The sequence below is a fragment of the Poecilia mexicana genome, unplaced genomic scaffold (assembly GCF_051168715.1).
Source record: "Poecilia mexicana isolate PSO_F unplaced genomic scaffold, ASM5116871v1 scaffold_7, whole genome shotgun sequence".
Classification (NCBI taxonomy): Eukaryota; Metazoa; Chordata; class Actinopteri; order Cyprinodontiformes; family Poeciliidae; genus Poecilia; species Poecilia mexicana.
Window position 1 is genome coordinate 10,328,259 of NW_028263376.1, and position 21,281 is coordinate 10,349,539.

General features: G+C 38.9%; 1 protein-coding gene across 1 annotated transcript; it reads right to left on the reverse strand.

Moving 5' to 3' along the window:
• Window positions 1–1,351: 1,351 nt before the first annotated feature.
• slc26a6.2 (solute carrier family 26 member 6, tandem duplicate 2) lies at window positions 1,352–17,569 on the reverse strand. Its single transcript, XM_088007032.1, has 19 exons — window positions 17,389–17,569; window positions 16,305–16,444; window positions 15,841–15,951; window positions 14,809–14,984; window positions 13,866–14,030; window positions 13,631–13,783; window positions 13,468–13,550; window positions 13,233–13,380; window positions 13,027–13,140; window positions 10,794–10,871; window positions 10,264–10,359; window positions 9,629–9,735; window positions 9,310–9,379; window positions 8,520–8,612; window positions 6,406–6,531; window positions 6,064–6,207; window positions 4,844–4,898; window positions 3,921–4,066; window positions 1,352–2,096 (listed from the first exon to the last, which is right to left on the reverse strand). Exons 1-19 carry the CDS (start codon window positions 17,514–17,516, stop codon window positions 2,073–2,075), a joined length of 2,157 nt encoding a protein of 718 aa, XP_087863158.1. The 5' UTR covers window positions 17,517–17,569; the 3' UTR covers window positions 1,352–2,072.
• Between the last annotated feature and the right edge of the window lie 3,712 nt (window positions 17,570–21,281).

Genomic DNA, 21,281 nt, shown 5'->3' on the forward strand with positions numbered 1-21,281 from the left:
TGCGAAAGAATAAAGCAATTTATTATTATTATAAAATTAAACCCTGAAAACAAAATGCAGAAAAGTGTCTAAATGCCATTTAATTGGGATGATTAATGGAGCATCCATTTGTTTCAAAATGACTAAGTTATGATTCACTGTGTTCTCATTCCCAAGAATGAATGACTCATTATACCTGGTTTCAATTTACAAAAGAATGTTGTGGATGCAAATGACTTCTGAGGAACAATAGAAATAAATTTCTTCGCGCTCCTCTAAATGCACACAGGGACATAAAAAAGAAAGAAGTAAGAATTGATCCAGGACAGAAGATCCAGGACAGAAGATTAGCAAAAGCATTTTTCTGTCACATTTTAGCACTTCTCGCCACATGTGATGCTGGTTCTTGTAAAACGACAGAATGAAAACAGAGAATGTCGCCGAGTGGCAGCCACAAACCTTCATACTTTTTGTCGTTTTGTGTTAAACCAGCACAAAGGAAAGCAATAGCTGTGAAATAGAAGCGCGACTTTATTGAAAAGAGAGAAATAACCTAAAAAAAATCTGGTATGTGTTTGTTTCCCCCATTTTTATTGTGATTCTTGTGCAGCCGTTTCCCATCAGAAGCCGCCTAATTAGTAAAACGTTTTCTACCAGATTCGTCTTAACAAACTGCATCATAAAAGTTGTGAAACATTAAAAGCAGAGCTGGCTCATAAAACAACGTGCCATGTTTTGGAAAATTCACACAGTGCAGAGATCCGCAGCTCTGCTGGGTGGATCTGTTGAAAGGATCGGCCATCCACACAATGAATCTGACATTTTAAGCCATTAGAAATCCCATCAGGAGTTTACCACAAGTCATGTAAGGAACAGAGCAAACATGTGGCAAAAGGTCATCTGATTGGATGAAACCAAACTTGAACTTTTAGGCCTATAGCTGCAAAATGTGTGTTGCAGAAAACTGAAAACTTATATGTTGGTGGGAGAATTGTGATTCTTTATATTCAGCAACACTGATGGGACGATAAGTGGGACTAAATACAGGACAATCCTGGAATAAAACCCTTTAAGCGGTTGCTATTGACTGGGGTGGGACACCATCCATGCTGATATTAAATATTAGCATAGTCAGATACAGACCTAAAGTCTGGATCTGACTAGAAAGTCTAGAACATGTATGAAGATGTATTTTCAGAGAGGTTTTTCATCTGGCTGACTGAGCTTTAGCTATTTTGCAAAAAATAAAAAATAAAAATAATAATAGGGCAAAATGTCCAGCAAAGCTGGTGGAGATGCGGACCAGAAGACTTGCATTTGGACGTGTAGTTTCCACAAAATATTGACTCAGGAGGAATGAATACAATTGCCATGCTTTTCAAATTTTTATTTGGAAAACAAAACAAAACAAATTGAAAGCAATGTGTCATTTTCATTCCACTTCACAATCATAGGCTACGTTGTGCTGATCTATCACATAAAATTTTCCAATCAGCTAAATTGAAGCTTGTGCCTGTAACATGACAACATTTGAAAAAGCTCAAAGTGCAGAAACACTTCAGTTTCGTATTGTTCTAATTAAAACAATGTGCAGATTTTCTGAGAGGGAATTTCTTCTCTCATGCTGCCCGATTTTCTGATTTGACCTGTAATTAATGCAAGTTAGCAGTTTAAAAAAAAACAACCCAAAACATATCTTAGCTAATATTTATTTAGAGATTAAAAATCAACACAGTGTACACATAAGCCGAAACAAAGATATATTTAAGCAATTAACAAATTATGGTCCAGACGTTCTGATCAACACAGTATATGTACAACAGAATAGTAAATAACACTTATTTCAAATGTGTGCACCCACGGACAAAAATGTGTAGGTTTAGCTTAATACAATATAATGATGCTGAATACATTTACTTCAAGCAAATACATTTTGTAGAAAAAAAATAATAAAAAATCTCCCCTTTAGATTCTTTTCTCAGTAGGTTTCCAAAAAGAGGATGTCCCAGATTTTTCCGAAGCTGTCTGGATAAAGTCCTCCTGCAGAGTCTCTGTCACTTCTCCATAACATCCTTCATCACTTCTCTCAGGACTCAGAAATTTGTTTCTTTCAACTCCTGCGAAGCAAGAAGGACACAGGGAAAAAAAAATCGAGAGCTGAAAAAGAGAAAAGTCCTTGCACGGAGAAGGAAACTTGACTTTCTAAAATATGTTCTCAGTAGACTTGATCTCAGAGTTTAATGAGGAGGAAAACCGAAGCTGCTGCTTGAAATTGTGACTCAGCATGAAACTGTCTCTGAAGTAATGGCTTGGAGTTAAGTTTTAAATCATCATCTGACACTCTTGGGTTGTTTTGAACTTTTTAAACTGCATTTCTAATAGTGAGCCTTTGAAGTAAATTTAACTACTTGCAAGTTTTTTTTTTTCTGTAACTCTTATGTAGTAATTTCTCTTCACATTAGCTACATTTTACATATGTATGCATGTGTGTGTGAGTGATTTTATTGCACACAACACCATATGATCTCATGTTGCCTTTGAACGAAACACATGTAGGCTGGCTTGCGTGCAAAGCTGAGCAATGATCGTTCCATTTGAATCTGCCTATTTCCTCTCATTGTTGTCGTGTGCATGCACTTCTAATTATTTCAGTGCTGTTCTGGGTGTAAATCAAATTGATAGTCATGTATTTTATTTATCTATCTTTTTTTTTTTTTCATAATTCCTCTATCATAGCAGAAACATAAGGCCGCATGCACAACATTAACACAAGACAGAGCATGGACAAACAAAAGCGTGCAGGCGAGGATGCACAGATGTTTAAATGTGAGGAGATCAGCACAAATGCAAACACAGCCAACGTAAGGCTTTAACTAGCCTATTGGTGTGTTTGTGCTGAGCTCCGGGAGGATGTTTGCAGTCCCGGTCTGGTGGTGGAATGAAGAGTAATCTTCTAGCAAACAGCAAAGGTTGTCTGCTAAATTGTGCACGGGGAAGCAAAAGTAATTTGACATCAAAACCCTTTTAAGTGCAATTATGCACATCGATTCTGTGTGTTTAATTTGCAGTCTCGTTCGAGCCGCATGGACGTGGCGGGGTAAATGGGCAGAGCAAATGGGCCGTATTTTTATCACTGTTTATGGGGAGAAACCTAAGGCACAAACTGCTAAGGGGAACTGAGTCACATTCCCTCGCTTTAGTCTTTAGTTGGCTGGGGATTAAAGTCAGCAAACCTTCAAGTTCTAAAAAAAATAAATAAATCTGTCCCGAAAACAAAAATGGTGAATTTAGCAAATGAACTGAGACAGTAATAACACATCAACAACTTTGGAAGAATTACGTAAAGTAATATAGTGATATGATTCTTAGTATTGAAATGTTGCAATGAAACATGATGTATGGTGCATAAGACTGACATGTCACTGTCATAAACATGACATAATGCATGGCATGAACATGAAGGAGGCTTTATGAATGTTTTGAACTGTTGTCATGAAATGTTTTTCGTCAAATAATGACACTTTTAATACAGATGTGCATTAAAAGTTCCATCAAAAGTCAATTAAAAGTATCAACTTAGCATTATTTGGTAAATAATTGCAATTTTATGCAAAGTTGCATTAAAACTTACATTAAAAGTAAATTAAAAGAGTCAACTTTGCATTAAAAGGGACATTGTTTACCGAATGACACTTCATGACAGGTATTATGTCATGTTTATGACAGTGTAATGTCAGTCTTATGCACAACCCTTCAAATAAAGTGCTACTTGAAATACTTCAGGAAATATGTATGTAAGAATGAAAGTAGATAATTTATGAGAGTAAAATATTACATGTAAATTACAAAAATGCTTCCTAAAAATCGTTTCTATTTTCTTTCCTAACCCGTTTTGCCTCAGGATGGACACAACGTCGGTCGACGTGGATGCCTGCCCTTACCTCTTGTTCACATTCTTCATCATACCGACTCTTTGATTTTTCAGACTGACAGTACAGGACCGCATCGTGGATGGAGTTGAAGAGGCAGGACTTTGTCACGTTGCTGCTGAAGAATCCCCCGGCCTGGAGGCTCTCCACCACGCCGCCTAAGCACAACGAAAACATTCAGAGATGAAACGTTGCACTAAAAAGTGAGAGAAGCTGAAAAGGCACGGAGCAACTGGAGGGATGCAGCAAAAAGAAAATCTGCAGAGCTAAGAGGAGAACAAACAACAAGAGGCTTTTTCTTGTCTTCGGTGAAATGCACTATATTTTATGAATGCACGAATATTTTTGGCAGCTCTATTGTAAGGCTAAACACTTTAAATGAGTCGTTTTTTTCTTATCAAGTGCTATCAGCTCGGTGAGGGCTAATTAGTGCTGCTGGTCCTTTTGAAGTAATCTGGACGGCTCCCAGCTTCCTGCACCAGCAGATTGTTTGTCCCCCAGAGATCCATGGGCTTTTTTTTTCTCTACATAGAAAATCAGGTCTAAATTTGTCAACCATTATCTAAATATAAACTAGGAGCAAATTTGCAGATATAAAAAAAAGAAAGAAACTGACACACCAGATTTCACTAAAGAAATGCTTATTTTCTCATGATACAGCAAAAAAAAGAAAAAAAACTCCCATGTGAGCTCAAATTGGCTGTGCCCGTCTAGAATAGAGTTTAACAAAAGAGAAACCAAAATATAAACCTTACATGCTGACAAAGTTCCCTATAAAAACCACACCAATGCAACTTAAGTAAAAAAAAAAAAAAAAAATGTTTTTTTCACTTTCAGTTTGACCAAAATTACTGCAGATATTTGGGTCTTGATTCTGATAACACTGGTTTGTATTCTGGTAACAGGCAGTACAAAAACCTGAAGGCTGGACTTACTTTGGCAGCAAGCTAAAATAACCTCGATGTCGATCTCTCCGTAGTCTCGCCGAATCTGAAACAGAAGCACAAATGTCTGGATCATTTATTTAATCCAGTTCACAGTAAAGTTTAAATGACAAACACTGGAGGAATGGATAAAGTATACTTCACAAAGGTATAAAAAAATGTTGGTTTAAAGTTAGAGAATTTATGACATGTTGGCGTGTTTCCATCATTTATCCCCTGGAACCTCTTAACCTCTGTGCTCCCCTAGGCTGCTTGCTCCGACGTTCGGCTGTTTATGCTAATTGCGTCTTCTGGTACTGGGAGGGTTGATTCTGCTTAATCTACTGCCTGCAGGAGAGCTGCTGAGTGTGTGGGAGAGAGTCGAAAAAAAATAAAGAGCTGGGATTTTCAGCAAAAGACTGATACCACGTGAAAAAAAATCACACTGACTTTGCGCCAAAATTTATATCAAATCCCAAGATACTTCATGCAAAGGTGTAACTAACAAGCTTTATGAATATCACACGGATACAGACCTCTTTATCTGTTCTGATTGGTTTTTAATAGCGGCTACAAGGGGTGCACCGATTGCAGTTTTTTTGGCCGATCACTGATGACCGATTTTTAAAAACCCTGAACTGCCGATTGCGATTTTGGATGATGATGATTTTCTTTTTTTGTCTAAAATGTCACGAAATATAGAAAGAAAGTCGCTGAGTTGGCAACAGTGTAGACGTGACCCTGTGGGTCAGTCAACCCTCTCTCACAACACAGCAAAATACAACAGTGGTTGATTTTTTTGCATCTCCCGATATTAAATTAAATCGGAGCCAGTTCATCGGCCGGCCGATTTAATGTTGCACCATAGCGGTTACACTATACAACTCAATTGAAATCCCTCCAAGAAAGTGTTAGATGAACAGGTGATTCAGAAACTGAGTCTAAACAACATATTTTACAAGAAAGCATCTCACAGCAGCTTGACAAAATGAAGAGGTAGAAACTGGAATGACTAAAACATAATATTTTGTTTTAGTCATTCCAGAAAAATTCTGTCAATCAAAAATTCCTACCAGCTCCCTACAAAGGATTTTTTTTTTTTAATTTCTGTGGTCAAATTCAACCTTATTTGATTGGATTTGACCACAGGTGATGATCTTATGTGCTACTTAATTTTTTAAAAATAATCAATATTTTGCCTTTGTGCAGTTGTACGGATCCTATTTTCTTACACTTTTAATTGTCTTGACCCCGACTGTGTCCAGGAAGTTCACAGGACTCAGGTCAAGGATAATGGCCCTTGGCAGCGAGGGGTCCGGATCGTTGTCCACGTCGATGACGGCGATGCCCTTCTGGTGCTCTGAATTTGGCTCCTCCTGCTGGATGGAAGAAGGCACGACACAGTTAAGGTGAAAACCCCTCCTCCCCCCAAAAAACGAACTTCAATTACCTCCCACAAAAAAAGTTAAAACTGGGGAAACTCCTGAGAAGGAAGATCTGGTATGGCAAAAAAGAAAAAAATCTTGTCTGATAAATATTTCTTGAATTTTTTTCACTCTTTAGCTTTTGCTCACCTTTTGCTCGGCTTTATTCTTCTTGAGCTCTTTCTTCGCTTTCTTGGCCAGTTTCTTTTCATGCCTCTTTCGTTTGGCTTCCAGTTTCTTCTTTATCGACAGCATCTTAGTGATGTCCAGGCCGCTCTAAAGGAAACAGCAAAGAAAATCATCCTTGAGTTTATTTTAAAAGGTCCGTTGACAGGCGAGATCTACTGTAAGTCAACAGAACACAGGTTTATCCAATGAGCCGACTGCAACACCAGAATGAACAGACACACCAGGTTTGTTTGAATGACACGAAGAAACCTCCTTTATGCAAGGACTAAATATGCATAACACTAACTGCTTGTTTTATTTATGAAAGAAACTGAACTTCTCTCCGCGTTGATCCAGTGTGACGATTTCATCCATTTTTATTTCCAAGCGCATGTTTCCTGAAGCACAAGTTTAACCAGTTCCTCTCCGTTGCTCCTGCTGGTCCAAGCGTTCAACTCAAACGACTTTATCAACAAAACTTTGCAAAACTACCAACTACATTCGCACAGGAAATGTAGTTGTAGTTGGGAGGTGGATTTCAACACCCATCACTTGAATCAGTTCCGGCTTTAAATTAGCCTGAGGGATTATTGTAACATGCAAGGTAAAAGTGATAAGAGATAAACATGAACATGAAGCTACACTTTAGAACAAGAAAGACTGGGAAAAGAATTAGAACAAAAAAATAAATTAATAAATAAGGAGAAGACCTGCTGATATTTTGTATTTTGTGTCTTGCAGGAGTGTGAGCGTTTTAATTATGCATGATGTTGTTGTGTTTATAACTAATTGCAGGAAGACAATTGGTTATATAGGGAGGCAGGCAGAATAAATGCAAATATCAAAGGTTTCACACCCAAACGAAGCCCAAACACAACAATCAGTCATATACCAGTAGGAATAGTTATCCCTTTTCTCATCAAAACTAGAGCTTGATATTAATTTGATTTTTAAAACGTAGACGCTAATTACGCTTCGTTAGCTTTCAAGTGCTCTCTGTGCAGACCATCATCTCTCTTCTTGCATTTCTCATTCATTATGAAAAAGACAAAGAAGTTGTCATCGTCAGATATTAATCACGTTAAGGCAATCACTTCTCCTCTACAGGTCATGCCCCTGAAAGCAGATTGTGAATATCACTAAATTCCTCGATTATCTCCAGTCAACTGAGTTGTCCAGAAACAAAGCCGGACCAGGATTTGTCTGGCGGTGATTCCTCACCCTGTAAACAATCCCTGCAGCCTGTGCATGACGGCTCAATGAGAGCTCATATTAGTGCCTCCGAGATAAGAAAGCAAACGAGAAATGCTTTGGCTTTGACATGCTGGCATTTTAATGAATGAGACGTTCCATTATCTCCTTCCCTGATTCAGTCTCTGCACCCCTCTCCGCTCCCGTCTGCTGGCATCTATTGTCCACGTTCCCTCGATTTGTCTTCCCATGTGCAACAAGGAGACGTGAAAGGAGGAGGAGGAGGAGGAGGAGGAGGAGGAGGAGGAAGAAGACGAGGAGGGAGAAGAAGAAGAGGGAGGAGGCAGAGGATGGGGTGTTGGAGGAAAAACTTAAAAAGAGAGGAGAAATTAGAGGGATGGCGTTTTTAACAATGTCTGTCACGGCTGTGATGTGTGAAAACGGTAACGTGCCTCATCTGTTGTTAGTGTGTCAGAAGTGATGTTTGTAAAAGAGAGGTTGATTGCACAGAAAAATGTGACAAGATGGATTGCAGCTGCGGCTGGTTCTTCTATTTTGCTTGCATGTTGCACGTGTGTGTGTGTGTGTGTGTGTGTGTGTGTGTGTGTGTGTGTGTGTGTGTGTGTGTGTGTGTGTCTGCATATGAGTCTGCTTGGTTCATTAAATCAGGGCTTAGTGTCCGTCATGGTGCACGCGTGACTCCGATACTGCTTTTGGGTGCAGACACATTAATATATCAGCATGCATGATTATGCGTGTTTTCCTTCAGGGAAAAAAAAGAAAAAGAGAGCATATTTTGTTGTCACTTTTCAAAATATTAGGGCTTGAAGCCAAGTTTTGAATACATCAAGTCCCATTAGAAGCGGATTGTGGCTTTAATGTTGTGTTTGCCTTCGTGTTGTCACCTTTTCTCCCAGAGCTTCTTGGTACATCTCAGCATTGGCAAAGTAGAGGGTGGCAGAGGAACGGAAGATTAATATCCCTGGCACCTGCTTCGCCTAAAATTAATGAGGTAAACACAGAAAAACATTTAGTAAATGCTCCAGCTAAAGTCAGACTATAAACTAAAGCTAATATTACAGCAAATATCTAATATCTGCACATGTTGTGCAGATAGAATCTGCTTGCTGTCCCTCTAAACTTGAATCATATTGATAGTTGTAACTTGAATCTGCTGGTGAAGTTGAATATGCATGAGGTGCTAAAGTCCATTAAAAAAGTATTAGTACCCATCAGGCTTTTCACATTTTGTCAGTTTACAGTGGCTATGTAATGTATCACAGCAGCAGCAACTCGTTGCATTTAGGCATCTAAATCCAGCCTGGTGTCACAAAATAAATTGGTTGGTGAGTGTATTGTAAAATAGTGAGCAGATTAAACTAATCAGGATGGCCTATCTCTCCTTCCACGGACAAATATCGGCACGAAAATGAAACTGAAATTTAAAAAAATATATATTTTAACATGGACAAATAGAGATGTAAAATAAAATCATTAAAATATATCATTGTTTCTCAAAATATCCTAGCTGTTTGTCTTGTGCCAAATAGACTCAAAAGATACAAACAGGCCAAAAGCATAGAGGTCACAGTACTGACCTTTTCCATGCATGAATGTTAGTTGTTTTTATATATCTTCTCAATTTATGAACCAAATCTCAATAAATGTTTATGTCAAAAGGATTTTAAAATTTACCTTATCATAGTCTTCCACAGGCTTGTAAATGTCAGTGCTTGCCACTTGTCCCAGCAGAGAGTATTTGGGTCTGAAGAACACACAAGACAAAGAAGTGAACTGCACTTCATGTTCATATTTTAGTGCTATATGTTGCAAATGTAAATAAAGTGCCTGGTAAATTTTAGATCTATGTTATCGTGTTGGTCAAAAGGAGAAAAAAACATTCAGCGCTTCCCCAACTGCCTCCGAGCTTAGACTCTCTCAGTAGGTGTAACATTTCTAATCCTTCATATATTTAGACTTCATCATGTCGACGTAAGCAGCCGGGTCTCCTTACAGCTGTGTCCTGAAGATGACAGTGAGCATGGAGAAGGCGATGGCAGCAGCCAGTCCCAGGTCAGGGTTCAACAGCAAGGTCAAGATGAAGGTGGCCACCCAGACCAGCTGGAGAAACAGAGAATTACACATGAGGACCCAAAACTAAACAATGGCTGTAAAGTATGAGGTTTTAGTAACAAAAACTCTCAAGAAAATTTTAATTCCCTGATTGTGTACAGCAAATGAAGTGTTTTGGAGTATTTTGGAGTGGTCTAGTCAAAGTCCAGACTTAAATGCGACAGATATATTTTTTAAAGCTTTCGTCGTTTAAAAAAAAATAACATTACAATTTGAAAACTTTGATGTTAATATTCTTGATAATAAAATATTTACATGTATCAACAAAACATATAAGAAATTCCTAAAGGGGATTTTTTTTCAGCATTGGTTCAGTGAACAAGCATTAAACTCCGATGTTTGGAGGATTTACATTAAACCAGCAGAAAAGCAGGAGAGATGTCGAGTGATAATATATTGATAATGGAGAATAGATAAAAAAGTGTAAACATTTCATCAAAATGAAAAAAAAAGAAAGAAAAGAGAATCTGTCTTTGCTAATAAACATCTTCCTTGCCAACATTTTGGCACACTCACCATGTCGATTTTATTGCTTTTCCACAGAGCGGGGATGTCCAAGAACTGCTTCATCATGCCATGGAGATTAACGAAGATGATGCCAGCCAGCACTGCCTGGAAAAAAAAAAAAAAATCATCAAACAGAGCAATTTGTTTGGGTGTGCTAAACGGAGAATGATGAGATCAACACTGGAGTTAAAGGGCCACTAAAAGGCAACTTGGACATAAACTCAGACATTAAAGTTTATTTTCAGGATTTTAAATGACTGACATGACCTAACAGAGACCTGCACCTATTAGATGAAGTGGTGAATAGCATTAGGGCAGGACAAAAAGCATCCCACAGCCTTAAATCTGAACAATCTGGTTGCATTTTAGAGCACAATCCTCAGCTGTGAGGTAAGTCTCTCCTGAGCCGGTCTCGGAGCGGGCCTTGTAATTCTGCACACATTATCCCGCTTGGCTTTGGGTGTGTGTTGTTCACCACTGTGTGCGTGTGTGTGTGTGTGTGTGCGTGTGTGTGTGTGTGCGAACACACATGTAAATACCTTGGGTAGATCTTCAAAGAGAGATCCAATCCAGAGAGTGATGAAAAGGATAATCACGGCCGATAGAGCCCCAGCAACCTGCGGCGAACAGAGAGGAAAAACAGGCACATGATGAACGGATGGATATCGAGTGAAAAAGATCAGAGGAAAAAACATTAGAGAGTAACTTGAAAGAGATTGACGAGGCAGCGATTAGCAGTGCGAGCTGAAAGAGGGAGAAGAATTAGTGAAGCGTCGCTAAATGTTCATGTTTTTTGTTCAAACAGGCTGGTTGGCTAATGACGACATGGGCTTGAATCTGGTTTAAGGTGAAGTGTAGACAGCAGTCTGTACAGCATGTGTTTTAGGAATAACTTATGGAGTTCTTTAAACGTTTTCAAATCTGTCAAGGAGACAAACTATAAATACTACATCACATTTCTGAATTTTTTTCTTCAAAACGTTTCAAGTTTGACTCGAGAAGCTAAGACTTTTCATCATGGTGTTGAACTTCAGGTGAATAAGGTGGTGGCATGGTGTATTGCATTCCCTGATATAAACTGGTAAAAATCAATTGAATAAATGTATCTTAACATATTTTTTGACCTCAATCCTGCGTGGCGGAAAGATAAACTCAGGCCCTGGTCTAACTTTCGTTGCCACAGTTTTGAGTGTTTTAGTCATTTAAATGAAACACTCACCAACATTTTGATGTATTCTGACGGCACTTAACAAATTGCAGTGTGTGTTCTATGACTTTGAATTGTTGTATTTTAGTGATGTAAAGCACTCTGAACTGCCTTTTTGCTGAAACGTGCCACACAAACAAACCTGACTGATTTATTTTAGCTATTAGTCTGAATGTGGGCATGTAGCTGTTTGCTTGTAGCCATTTACAAAATTCTCATTATCAGCACACATCTGCCTTCTTTTGAAAAGCATGTTTTCTTCTCTTTCCCATTTTGAATTGTGGCTGCAGGACATCGGATTCTGTCAGGAAGACGTAGATAACTTATTGAACTTTCCTAAGCACTTTGATCAACTGGAAACAGTAAATCAAAAGATGATTCAGAAACATTTACTGGTGCTGCTGGTTTAGGATCTATAGAAAGTGGTATTTTTCTTTTAAAAATGTGAAGAAATTAAAAGATGCGTAATTCAGCGCTCTGTATCACAGGTGCTGACATTTATGGAGGGCAAATTACATGCAATGTGAATGAAACAAAATTTAATTTAAATCCACATTAGTCTTTAAGAGATGAAAAAAGGCCAGAGCTCAAAGGTCAAAGTAGAATTTCAATGGCCTGAAATGAAAGAGGGAATGAATATTATATCTGGAGCCGTCATGCGACTCTGTTTAACTAGTGCTGTCTGTAATGAACACCATTCACAGGCTCTAATAGGTAACATATTGTGTGCTGCAAACCAGACACAGACTTTTTTTTTTCCGTCTGTCAGGGAAGGTATTGCTTCTTTTTATAGCAGCTGAATGTCAGATCACTTTCTAAACACGTTACAACAAGAAGTAAATATTTAAACATTTAAACATTTCACTTTTAGATCTAGAGTGTCTCCTCTCTTCAGGTGACTCATGCCTTTTTCTGTTTTTGGCAAGTTATTGATATTAAAGTTAAATCTATCATATTCTTTTTTAAAACAAACTTGTCCATTTGACTGTTCATTAATATCTTTGTTCTTCTGTTACTCGTTGCTAGAGACAAGCACATTTTGTCTCTAGATTTTAGCTTCATTTCTGAAGGAGCCGAATCAGAACATCAGCAGAACCTCACAACATTATGACCACCTCTCTAATAATGCTCGGTCGCCCCTCCCTCCCCGTTTGCTGCCAAAACAATCCTGACATACATCGACTCCATCAGACTCCCGAAGGAGTTGTGTGTCTGGTACTGGCAGCAGATCCTTTAAGACCTGCAAGCTGCAAGCAGAGCCCTGTATGGATCAAACCTGTCTGTTGGTCACGTTTACTCGAGACTGGTGTCTGGAAACTGCGGGTATTTTTGGATGTTGGCTGGGGAAAAGTTCCACGTTTTCACGCCACCGCCAAGACATCTCGAATCCACTGTAGTTGTCATGCCAGGCCACTGTGCGGCGCTGTGGTTTCAGAATGTCGCTGAACATGCACGCCCTTTTGACCCTTAGCTTCCACTTCATTTAGAAAATAGCAAAACAGCAACTAGTCTCTGATGAACCAGTGCTCATGTAACATTTATATATTCTGTGCATGCATTCCAACCTGGGTTTTTCCTCCGGTGCTTTCCTGAACCAAACTGCGAGACATCGAGCAGCTGATGGCGAAACACTGGAACATTCCTCCAATTGAATTACTTAAGCCAAGGGCGATTAGCTCCTAAACCAAAACAACAACAAAAACAATACTTATACACTATAGTCAACAGCAAAACACATCGGACATTATTGATTAGTCCCTAATCACACTACCTGGTTGCTGTCCACTTTGTAGCCATATTTGAGTGCAAATATTCGTCCCAGGGAGATAGCGATGCCGTAACCTACAACGGCGAGGGCAAAGGCATCCCCAACCACCTGGCCAAACAGGGACATAGCAGGTAGAGCAGGTGGCTGGAGACTGCCAAACAAAGATGGCGGACAGAAGAAGAGACATTACACACTCCTCTTGTACAGAGATGCCAAGTAGTGCATGTGTTTTCCTCACCCAGAGGGAATGGTTCCCACTACATCCACTCCATATCTTTCCTCCAGGTTAACTTGCCAAGAGACAACTGTTGCTATGATTACCTAGAAAGATGATAACAGATCAATTCAATTCAATGGCTTACTTAGGGTTTTAACTCATGCAAACTTTCCTTTGTACTTACAGCAAGCAGCTCCATGGGCAGGGGGACAGGGAGCTTTTTACTCAAGAATGCATTGAGCTCCTTGGCAAGAATGAGGGCGACAATGGATACGATACTGACCACCAACGTGCCAATATTTGTCTTTGGAAGGAGATAGCAGATCTCCACCACAGTCTGAGAAGGAAAAACAAAGTACTGCCATATCATCTTAGAAGGTAATGACCTTACACGTAGAAATAAAAGTAGTTTTTCTTACATAAATCAAGGAAATGGGTCCACTGTATCTCTTTGGGTGGAGACCAAAGGCATATTTCAGCTGAGAAACAATGACGTGTATGGCAGCTCCAGTTGTGTAGCCTCGGACGAGGGGTTCGGACAGGTAAGTTACCACGAAACCAAACTGGACCAAACCGAGCAGAATCTGCACACATGGTAAACAGAACTCTGAATGTTTGCAATCAGGAGGTTTTGCAAATGTTTTTACGTTTATGCAGATTTGCTTGCACCTGGGAGAGAAGACTTTAAGTTGAAATCCTGCTCTAAATCTTCATTGGAATTGTTTAAATAAAAAAAACTGATTCAGGATCCTCTTAGGGTATTTGTGTTTTTCTATTTTCTGCCTTTGAATCAACCAAAATGTGGCAATTTGTTGATTTTCAACCCCGTTTGCTTTCCACTTGGTGAGATATTTACTAGTACAAGGCCAAAAGACATTCAAAGCACTACATTTTCCTGAAATTGCGCAGCTTTCTCCTAAAGATATCATTTTTCCTAGAAAGGAATTGTTCTGCCATCTTCACCTTTTATCCACAACGAAAAAACAAGAAACATCAAGAACGTATAATTGCTCATGTATAATCTTTAAAATCCGAATAATTTTGGGCATTTCTACTTTTGCACATCAGACTTCTGAGCCCAGCTTGGATATTTTACTTGTTAAGTACAAAACTGACTCTGATTGTCAGACTGGAAATCTCTCTTAGACGATCAAGTCATGTTGTGGATAAATACTCTTTGCAGACTCAGTATTAGCACTCATTTTTTTAGAGTGTATGAAGTGTTTTATTTGCACTAAACTGTGTTGTTTAAAACGTGTGTCTTGCAGGAAGCATTTCGTGAGCTGACGCCGCTGGTAGATAGTCATCGTCCAGCATTCACTGATGTGTAAATGAAGCTGCAAAGTCTGCTTTACAACGCACCTGAAACAAGCCCGATATAAAAGTGACTGCAACAGCTATTCGGACCCGCTCTTGATCCCGGGAAGCGAAGTCGATGTCGCTGTTGTTGGTCACGTTGTTCCAGAACTCAAAGTCAGAATCTGGTGCCAGTCGGTCGACCACCCCTCCTATCATTACGCTCATCACTGCGTATGTTCCTGAGGAAGGACGGCACAATTAGAAAAGATTGATCTTAACGATTTAATTGCAGCTCTGGCTCCTTTTATCTGTGGCTGTTGTCCTGTTGGAAGATCAATCTCAGCCTCATTCTCTAGTGTTTTGTAGCCTCTAACAGGTTTTCTTCCAGGACTGTCCTGAATTTAGATCCATCCGTCTTCCCCACCCGCTCTGACCAGCTCAATCCGAGCCCAGCAGTGTCGTTTTCCACTAACTGGGAATGATTTAAAGCAAACTTGAGGGATTAGATTATTTCATTCTGTGCTAAAAAGAAAGAAAAAAATAAGAAAGCCTTATTCCCTTATCATTTTTAACATTTTAAGTTAGTCAAGCTTAATCGTCATCCCCCCCAAAGTTGATTTAATTAAGAAACGTGTCCCCACAGACACAATTTAATATTTTATCCAACTTCATTGCCAAATATCTTGTTTTCAAATTAACATTTCAAAATTATGAATACGAAGAGAAGGCAGCTTGTTTATTTGTTCAACAATTAAAGCAAAAATTAATCTGCCAACAAGGACTAACGCATGCCAATAACTTAGATATGAATAGCTGCTTTAATAACTTTTACCAATCACTGTATTCTTCCAGTCCACCTTTGGATGCGTCAGACTTTTTAAGTCCCTGGATATTCCTTTTATCAACCTTGTTTTATTGCCGCAATAGAATGTAAAGTGGTAAATCTCCAAGACAAGATCGGTTTCAAAACAGATTTGTTTAATCACAACTTTTCCACTATTACTTTTAGTTCCAAGAGACGCAATGATTTTTTCTGGGAATTGGATCAGTTGCCAATTATAAAAGCAACTTAATGGGTCACTGCAACAAACCTACCAATCGAGATGTGCTTCGATGTGCCAAAAATGAAGTAGATGAGGACTGGGTAGAAGGAGGAGTAAAGACCAAATACCGGAGGAACGGATGCCAGCAGTGCATAGGCCATGCCTACAGGGACACAAACACAAAGAGAAATAATAGTTTCTGCCATATAAAGACTTTTTATGGCTGTAGAAACTAGTTGAGCTCCTACCCAGTTCATCTCAATAACTTGAATGCAGCCGAGAATGAGTTAGAAGACCAGGGCTCACTACACTTTAGGAAAGACTGAGCTGAAAACTGAGTGTTTTAAGGTCAAACCAAAACAAAGTCAAAGAAAGCTTGATTTGTTTATTAAAAGACTGACTGTCTTAGTACTAATTAACTTACCACCATAAACAAATCATTCATGGCTCCGTCTCTCCCTTCTGATTCTGCAACCATCCCCACCTCCGCCCACACCCACTGGCGCTCCGTCTCACCCTGCGGGAGCTGCATGATCCCCACGCTGATTCCTGACACCAAGTCACCCAAAGCGTTTTCTCTGAACGCGTAGCGAGGCAGCCATGATGCAACAGGAAACGTCCCCAGCATGCAGTTCTTCACCTTGGGTCCAGTACAGCTGAGCATGTCGAGGTGACAGAAAGAAAAAAACAAAAAACAAGAAATTTAGAACATAACACTGATATCAGCCCTGAAGTATATTCCAGTACCTAATTTTAAAATTAGCTCCCAAGCCAACTGGAAATGTCTTTGTGTTGATTCGAGCTCATTTGGGATGTTGACTCATCATGTTTCCCTCCATTAGAAGGCGCCTTTAGTTTTAAGTAAATCACATTTAAGCCACCAAACTTGGGGAATTTGACTCAAATGTAACTTTTCACATCCTCACCTGGCAGGGTTTATGATTCCGGGAACATGTGACTTTGCAGCTGCATTTATTTTTAGCAACCCAGCGTGTGACATGATTTCCACAACCACGTGTGTTTATTTCTGCTTTCTGTATTTGCTACTGCAGAAAGCAGTTCTCTGAGTGTTAGAGTCGAAAAAGTACTTTTATGAAGTGAACAAATGAGTTCATGAATGAGAAAAAAAAAAATCAGTTTGAGGTATTTCACAATTTATTTAAGCATTTGCAGCTCGCAAAATAAAACTAATTCCTGTGACCGTGAAATAATTACCTTTAGCATCTCCATATGTGTTTTGTAAAATAAAATACAGATTGTTATTAGTGAGAATAAGATGTACATATTCTACATAAATAATATATAATAATTTGTTTCCAGTTTTATTTAATTATTGGCTGAAATGAGTTATGAATTTATTAAAACCCTGACCTACAGTCAGATGAGGCTGAAGTAAATAAAGACGTGGAGGATGCACCACTTGATATGTCTGATAGGTAAAAAAAAAAAAAAAAATTATTAAGAATTTGAAAAAATGCCAGCTTTTTAACACTTTGTATTTTTCCACTCAATTTGTTTGTCACATATTTATTTCAAAGTCCTTCTGAGTGGACATGTGCTTTTTGACATGGAAGGGAAATAAATAATGGCCTGGATTTACCTGGCTGAGTCTTTTATTTTGTCGAGCAGAGATGGCTTGGTGAGGCTCTTCTCTCCCATCTCATCCAGATCGCCTTCGTCCAGGACATTCCTGTTGACCTTGTAGGTCACTCGTCTTCTTTCCTCCATGGCTCCAATGAGCTGCCAGCAAATTCTCAGTTAGTACTGGAAAACATTAGTCACATCAGTGGCCCCGTACGTATTGAGGCATATGCTACTGTGTTAATGCTGTCAAGTAGTCAAAGCTTCTCATCTTTTTTGTTTTTAAAGTACATTCGAAAGGCTTTTCTGTGACTGATTGACTTTTTATGACTGAGTTATTGCTTCTGACTGATTCACTGTTTTGAATTTGAAGTTATGTAACTTGATGAAAAATGTTCTGAAGCTGATCAGAACGGCTGATAAAGACAGTAAAAAAAGTTTATCTGAGTGGTTTGCAGCAAAATACGAGAAAAATATTTTTGAGATGCCAGCATGTGATTGGGTAATTTAAAATGTAGTTTTATATTTCAAACTTGTGATAAAAAAAAACAACAACTAATAATTACCTTGGTGTATTTCAGTAAAAAAAAATAAAAATAAAATTCCAATCTTCAGCTCTCAAACTTTAGGCACGAATCCTCGATTCCTTTGAAACTCTGATGAGAACCATCCAGGTTTGATGTTACATAATATAAATGCTTCTGTCTGATGTTCAGATATTCTGTTCAGAAGCTCCAAATCCAAAAATAATCAGGACTTTAATAAAATGCTTTTAAATGTCTATTTTCCCCCAGTGAGGCTTCCTCACAAGTCATACGTTTGCACTTCTCTCTTTGTGGTGAATAAATCCAGCCTGAGCGCAGAGACGGTTCCTGGAGGACAAACTCCAGAGTTTTCCATCAGCTCCAAGCGCCTCAGAGCTAAATGTCCTCGAGGGTGTCACTTGCACAACTGTGGACTAGCTGCTCCTCTGTTGTGGCTTAAGTGCCTCAGATACTGATATGACACCAGACTTGGTTAAGGAGAGTCGGAGCAAAGTTCTTTGAATGCAAAGAACAAATGGAAACAGAGGAGGCAGAGGTAACTGTTGTCCATGCACGTTGTGTGTGTCGTGTATGCGTGTGTGTGTGTGCCAGGTTTTTATATCCTTATGGGAACCTATTTGTGTCTACAATGTGAGGTTATGGGGACCATTGGTCCTTGTGGGGACATTTTCTTGGTCCCCATGAGGGAAATTGTTGTTTGTGGGATATGGTTAAGTATGTGATGGGTAGGGTTAGGGTTAGGGTTAGGATTATGGTAAGGGTTAGGCTGTAGAAATTAATGGAAGTCAATGTGAAGTCCCCACAAGTGATGAAAACACGACTGTGTGTGTGTGTGTGTGTGTGTGTGTGTGTGTGTGTGTGTAAGCGTGCGTGTGTTTTATTACTGACTAAATGAGTCAGCACACTGCTTTTTTAACACTGCAATCCCAGTTTTCAAAATTTCAATAACTCACATGATGCAAAGACTATGTTTTAAAAAAATCTGCAAAAGTAAACCAAGTGGATGTGAGTTTAAGGACATGCGGATCTGCAGAATTTATGAAGCACTCTTTAAAACTGTGCAAAAGCTCTTACATGTGTTTTATCTGTTCATTATTATTTATGATAAGATTAGCGTGTAATTTCCCTCTTGTCAATGGTGTCCTTGCTCATTTGGTTTCACAATTGTGCCAAAGGAATGTGGAAAAGTCTTTTAAATAACTGACACCGCTCGCCTAAACAGGGTTTAGACTTATTAACTTCCACGACAGAAGGATTAACATCACTAATTTCTACTTACAAACTGAATATGCAGAGAGCTGAGAGGCACACTTACAATTAAATCAAAACGACTGCCATTCGGAACAATGTTCACTGTGAAATCTTTTATCGGCCACACATGTTTCAAAGGTCAGGTTGCATTTTCCTCAACTAAAAGCAGCTTTCCAGGGATTTTTATTCAAAGTTTCCACATCACTTTCATGAAGAGTTTCACCACTGCCCCGATGCTGCCGTGGAGGCAGCACGAATGCACACTAACGCAATGTTTACCGAGTAATTTATGATTAGCCTTAATGATTGAAAGGCTTAATGGACACATGGTTAATGATCAATGTCTTTAAGGAGTTCATCTCAAGCACTGACACATCTCATTTAGCTCAGGTCCACTCACGGTCAGTCACCGAGCAAGCAAGTGTGAAAACATCTAAAGAGTTATTCAAAATTAAATAGTGATGTATTTATTTTTAATTGTTATTTTTAATAAAAAAAAAACAGATATGCAACAGCATTAAAAATATAGTTGGGTAATAAGGTATGGATTGTAATTGTAGTATAGTTCTTAAAAAGCTAACTGAGGACTAAGAATACTAAACTTGCAAGCTTGTAAAAAAAAACTGTAGTGTATGTCTGTCCTGGATGTTGTTTGGACAAAAGTAACTTATTCTTTTTTTAATCATTGTTAAAAACTCCTAATCTCTCTCTGCATACAGCGTACTCTGTCACCTTCAGGTCACCAGACCAAGCTCTGCACCGGTGGTGGCTGCATGGTTCTGTTGCATTCTCCTTATGAGGAGACGGTTCTGGAGTTTTCTCAGCACTCCCAGTCAGTTTAAAGTCTTCTTCTGGACAGTAAATGTGGCTCCATGACGTTTCGAATGTGGCTCATGCTGGATTTGTTTCTGTACAGTAAAACAAACAAACAAACAAAAAAAATCCCCCACGTTAGCATCCCATAATTGTATGAGTCGACATCCAGCACTTGTAATTTTTGCACTTGTAGCTCTGCCTAACGGTGACACTGGTGTGTTGACAGCTTCCATTTCTGGGAAGAGTTCAGCTTGTGTCACAGGTGACAGTTCAAGTTAAATGAGGGGAACTTTGACACCACGGGGTTTCCCTATAGGATAATGGTCGCAAACACAAACAAAACCTGTTTTTGGAGTGAATAAACGTTAACCTTCCAGAACTGACTAGACCTTCAACCTTGTTGAAGATTTAACATCCCTGCTTAAAAAGTAGCACCTAACCAAAATACCAAGCACTCTCAGTGACCTCTCTCAGAAGAGTGGCCAAATATCCACCTAGAACTGTGCAAGAAGCCAGACAATGGCTGCAAGAAATGTGCCTTATTAAACATATTTAACCAAATATCAGTGAGGGTGTACATATATTTTTATGTTTGACCATGATTACAACTGCACTCATTTAAAAACTATTTTGTACTTATTTTTTACTGTGTATTAAATACAGCATCTATAGCACCTTACACAGTTTTATGTTAGACTGTGTAAGGTGACCTTGGGGGTCAAGAAAGGCGCCTACAAATAAAATGTATTATTATTCCTATCTATCTATCTATCTATCTATCTATCTATCTATCTATCTATCTATCTGTCTGTCTGTCTGTCTGTCTGTCTGTCTGTCTGTCTGTCTGTCTGTCTGTCTGTCTGTCTGTCTGTCTGTCTGTCTGTCTGTCTGTCTGTCTGTCAGAGAAATTACACATGTATTCAAATGTGGACACCAAATTATTATTTGTCAAAGTTTGTTACATAATCATTCCAGCTCCAGTTAATATGCATCATTTAAAACCCTTAAAGGATTTTCAAGTGAAGGTCCGTCTTGCATTGCTAAAGATTTTTATTTTAATGTAAAATACGACCAATGGAAAAGGGAGAACAGTCGGACCCTGACTGAACTGCCTGGATTAAAATCCCAGAAAGAGGTGCAAAGATAAACTGAGAAGCATAAAATTGTTTTTATGCCTGTCCTACTTGTGAGCGGTGGTAAAACTTTGCACAGACGAAACTTTGGTTTGACCTGGTTTCTTTCCCCGCCGTGGTGAGACATTCAAATTAAAAAGGCATCAAAGTCTAACCTTTACCTTTAT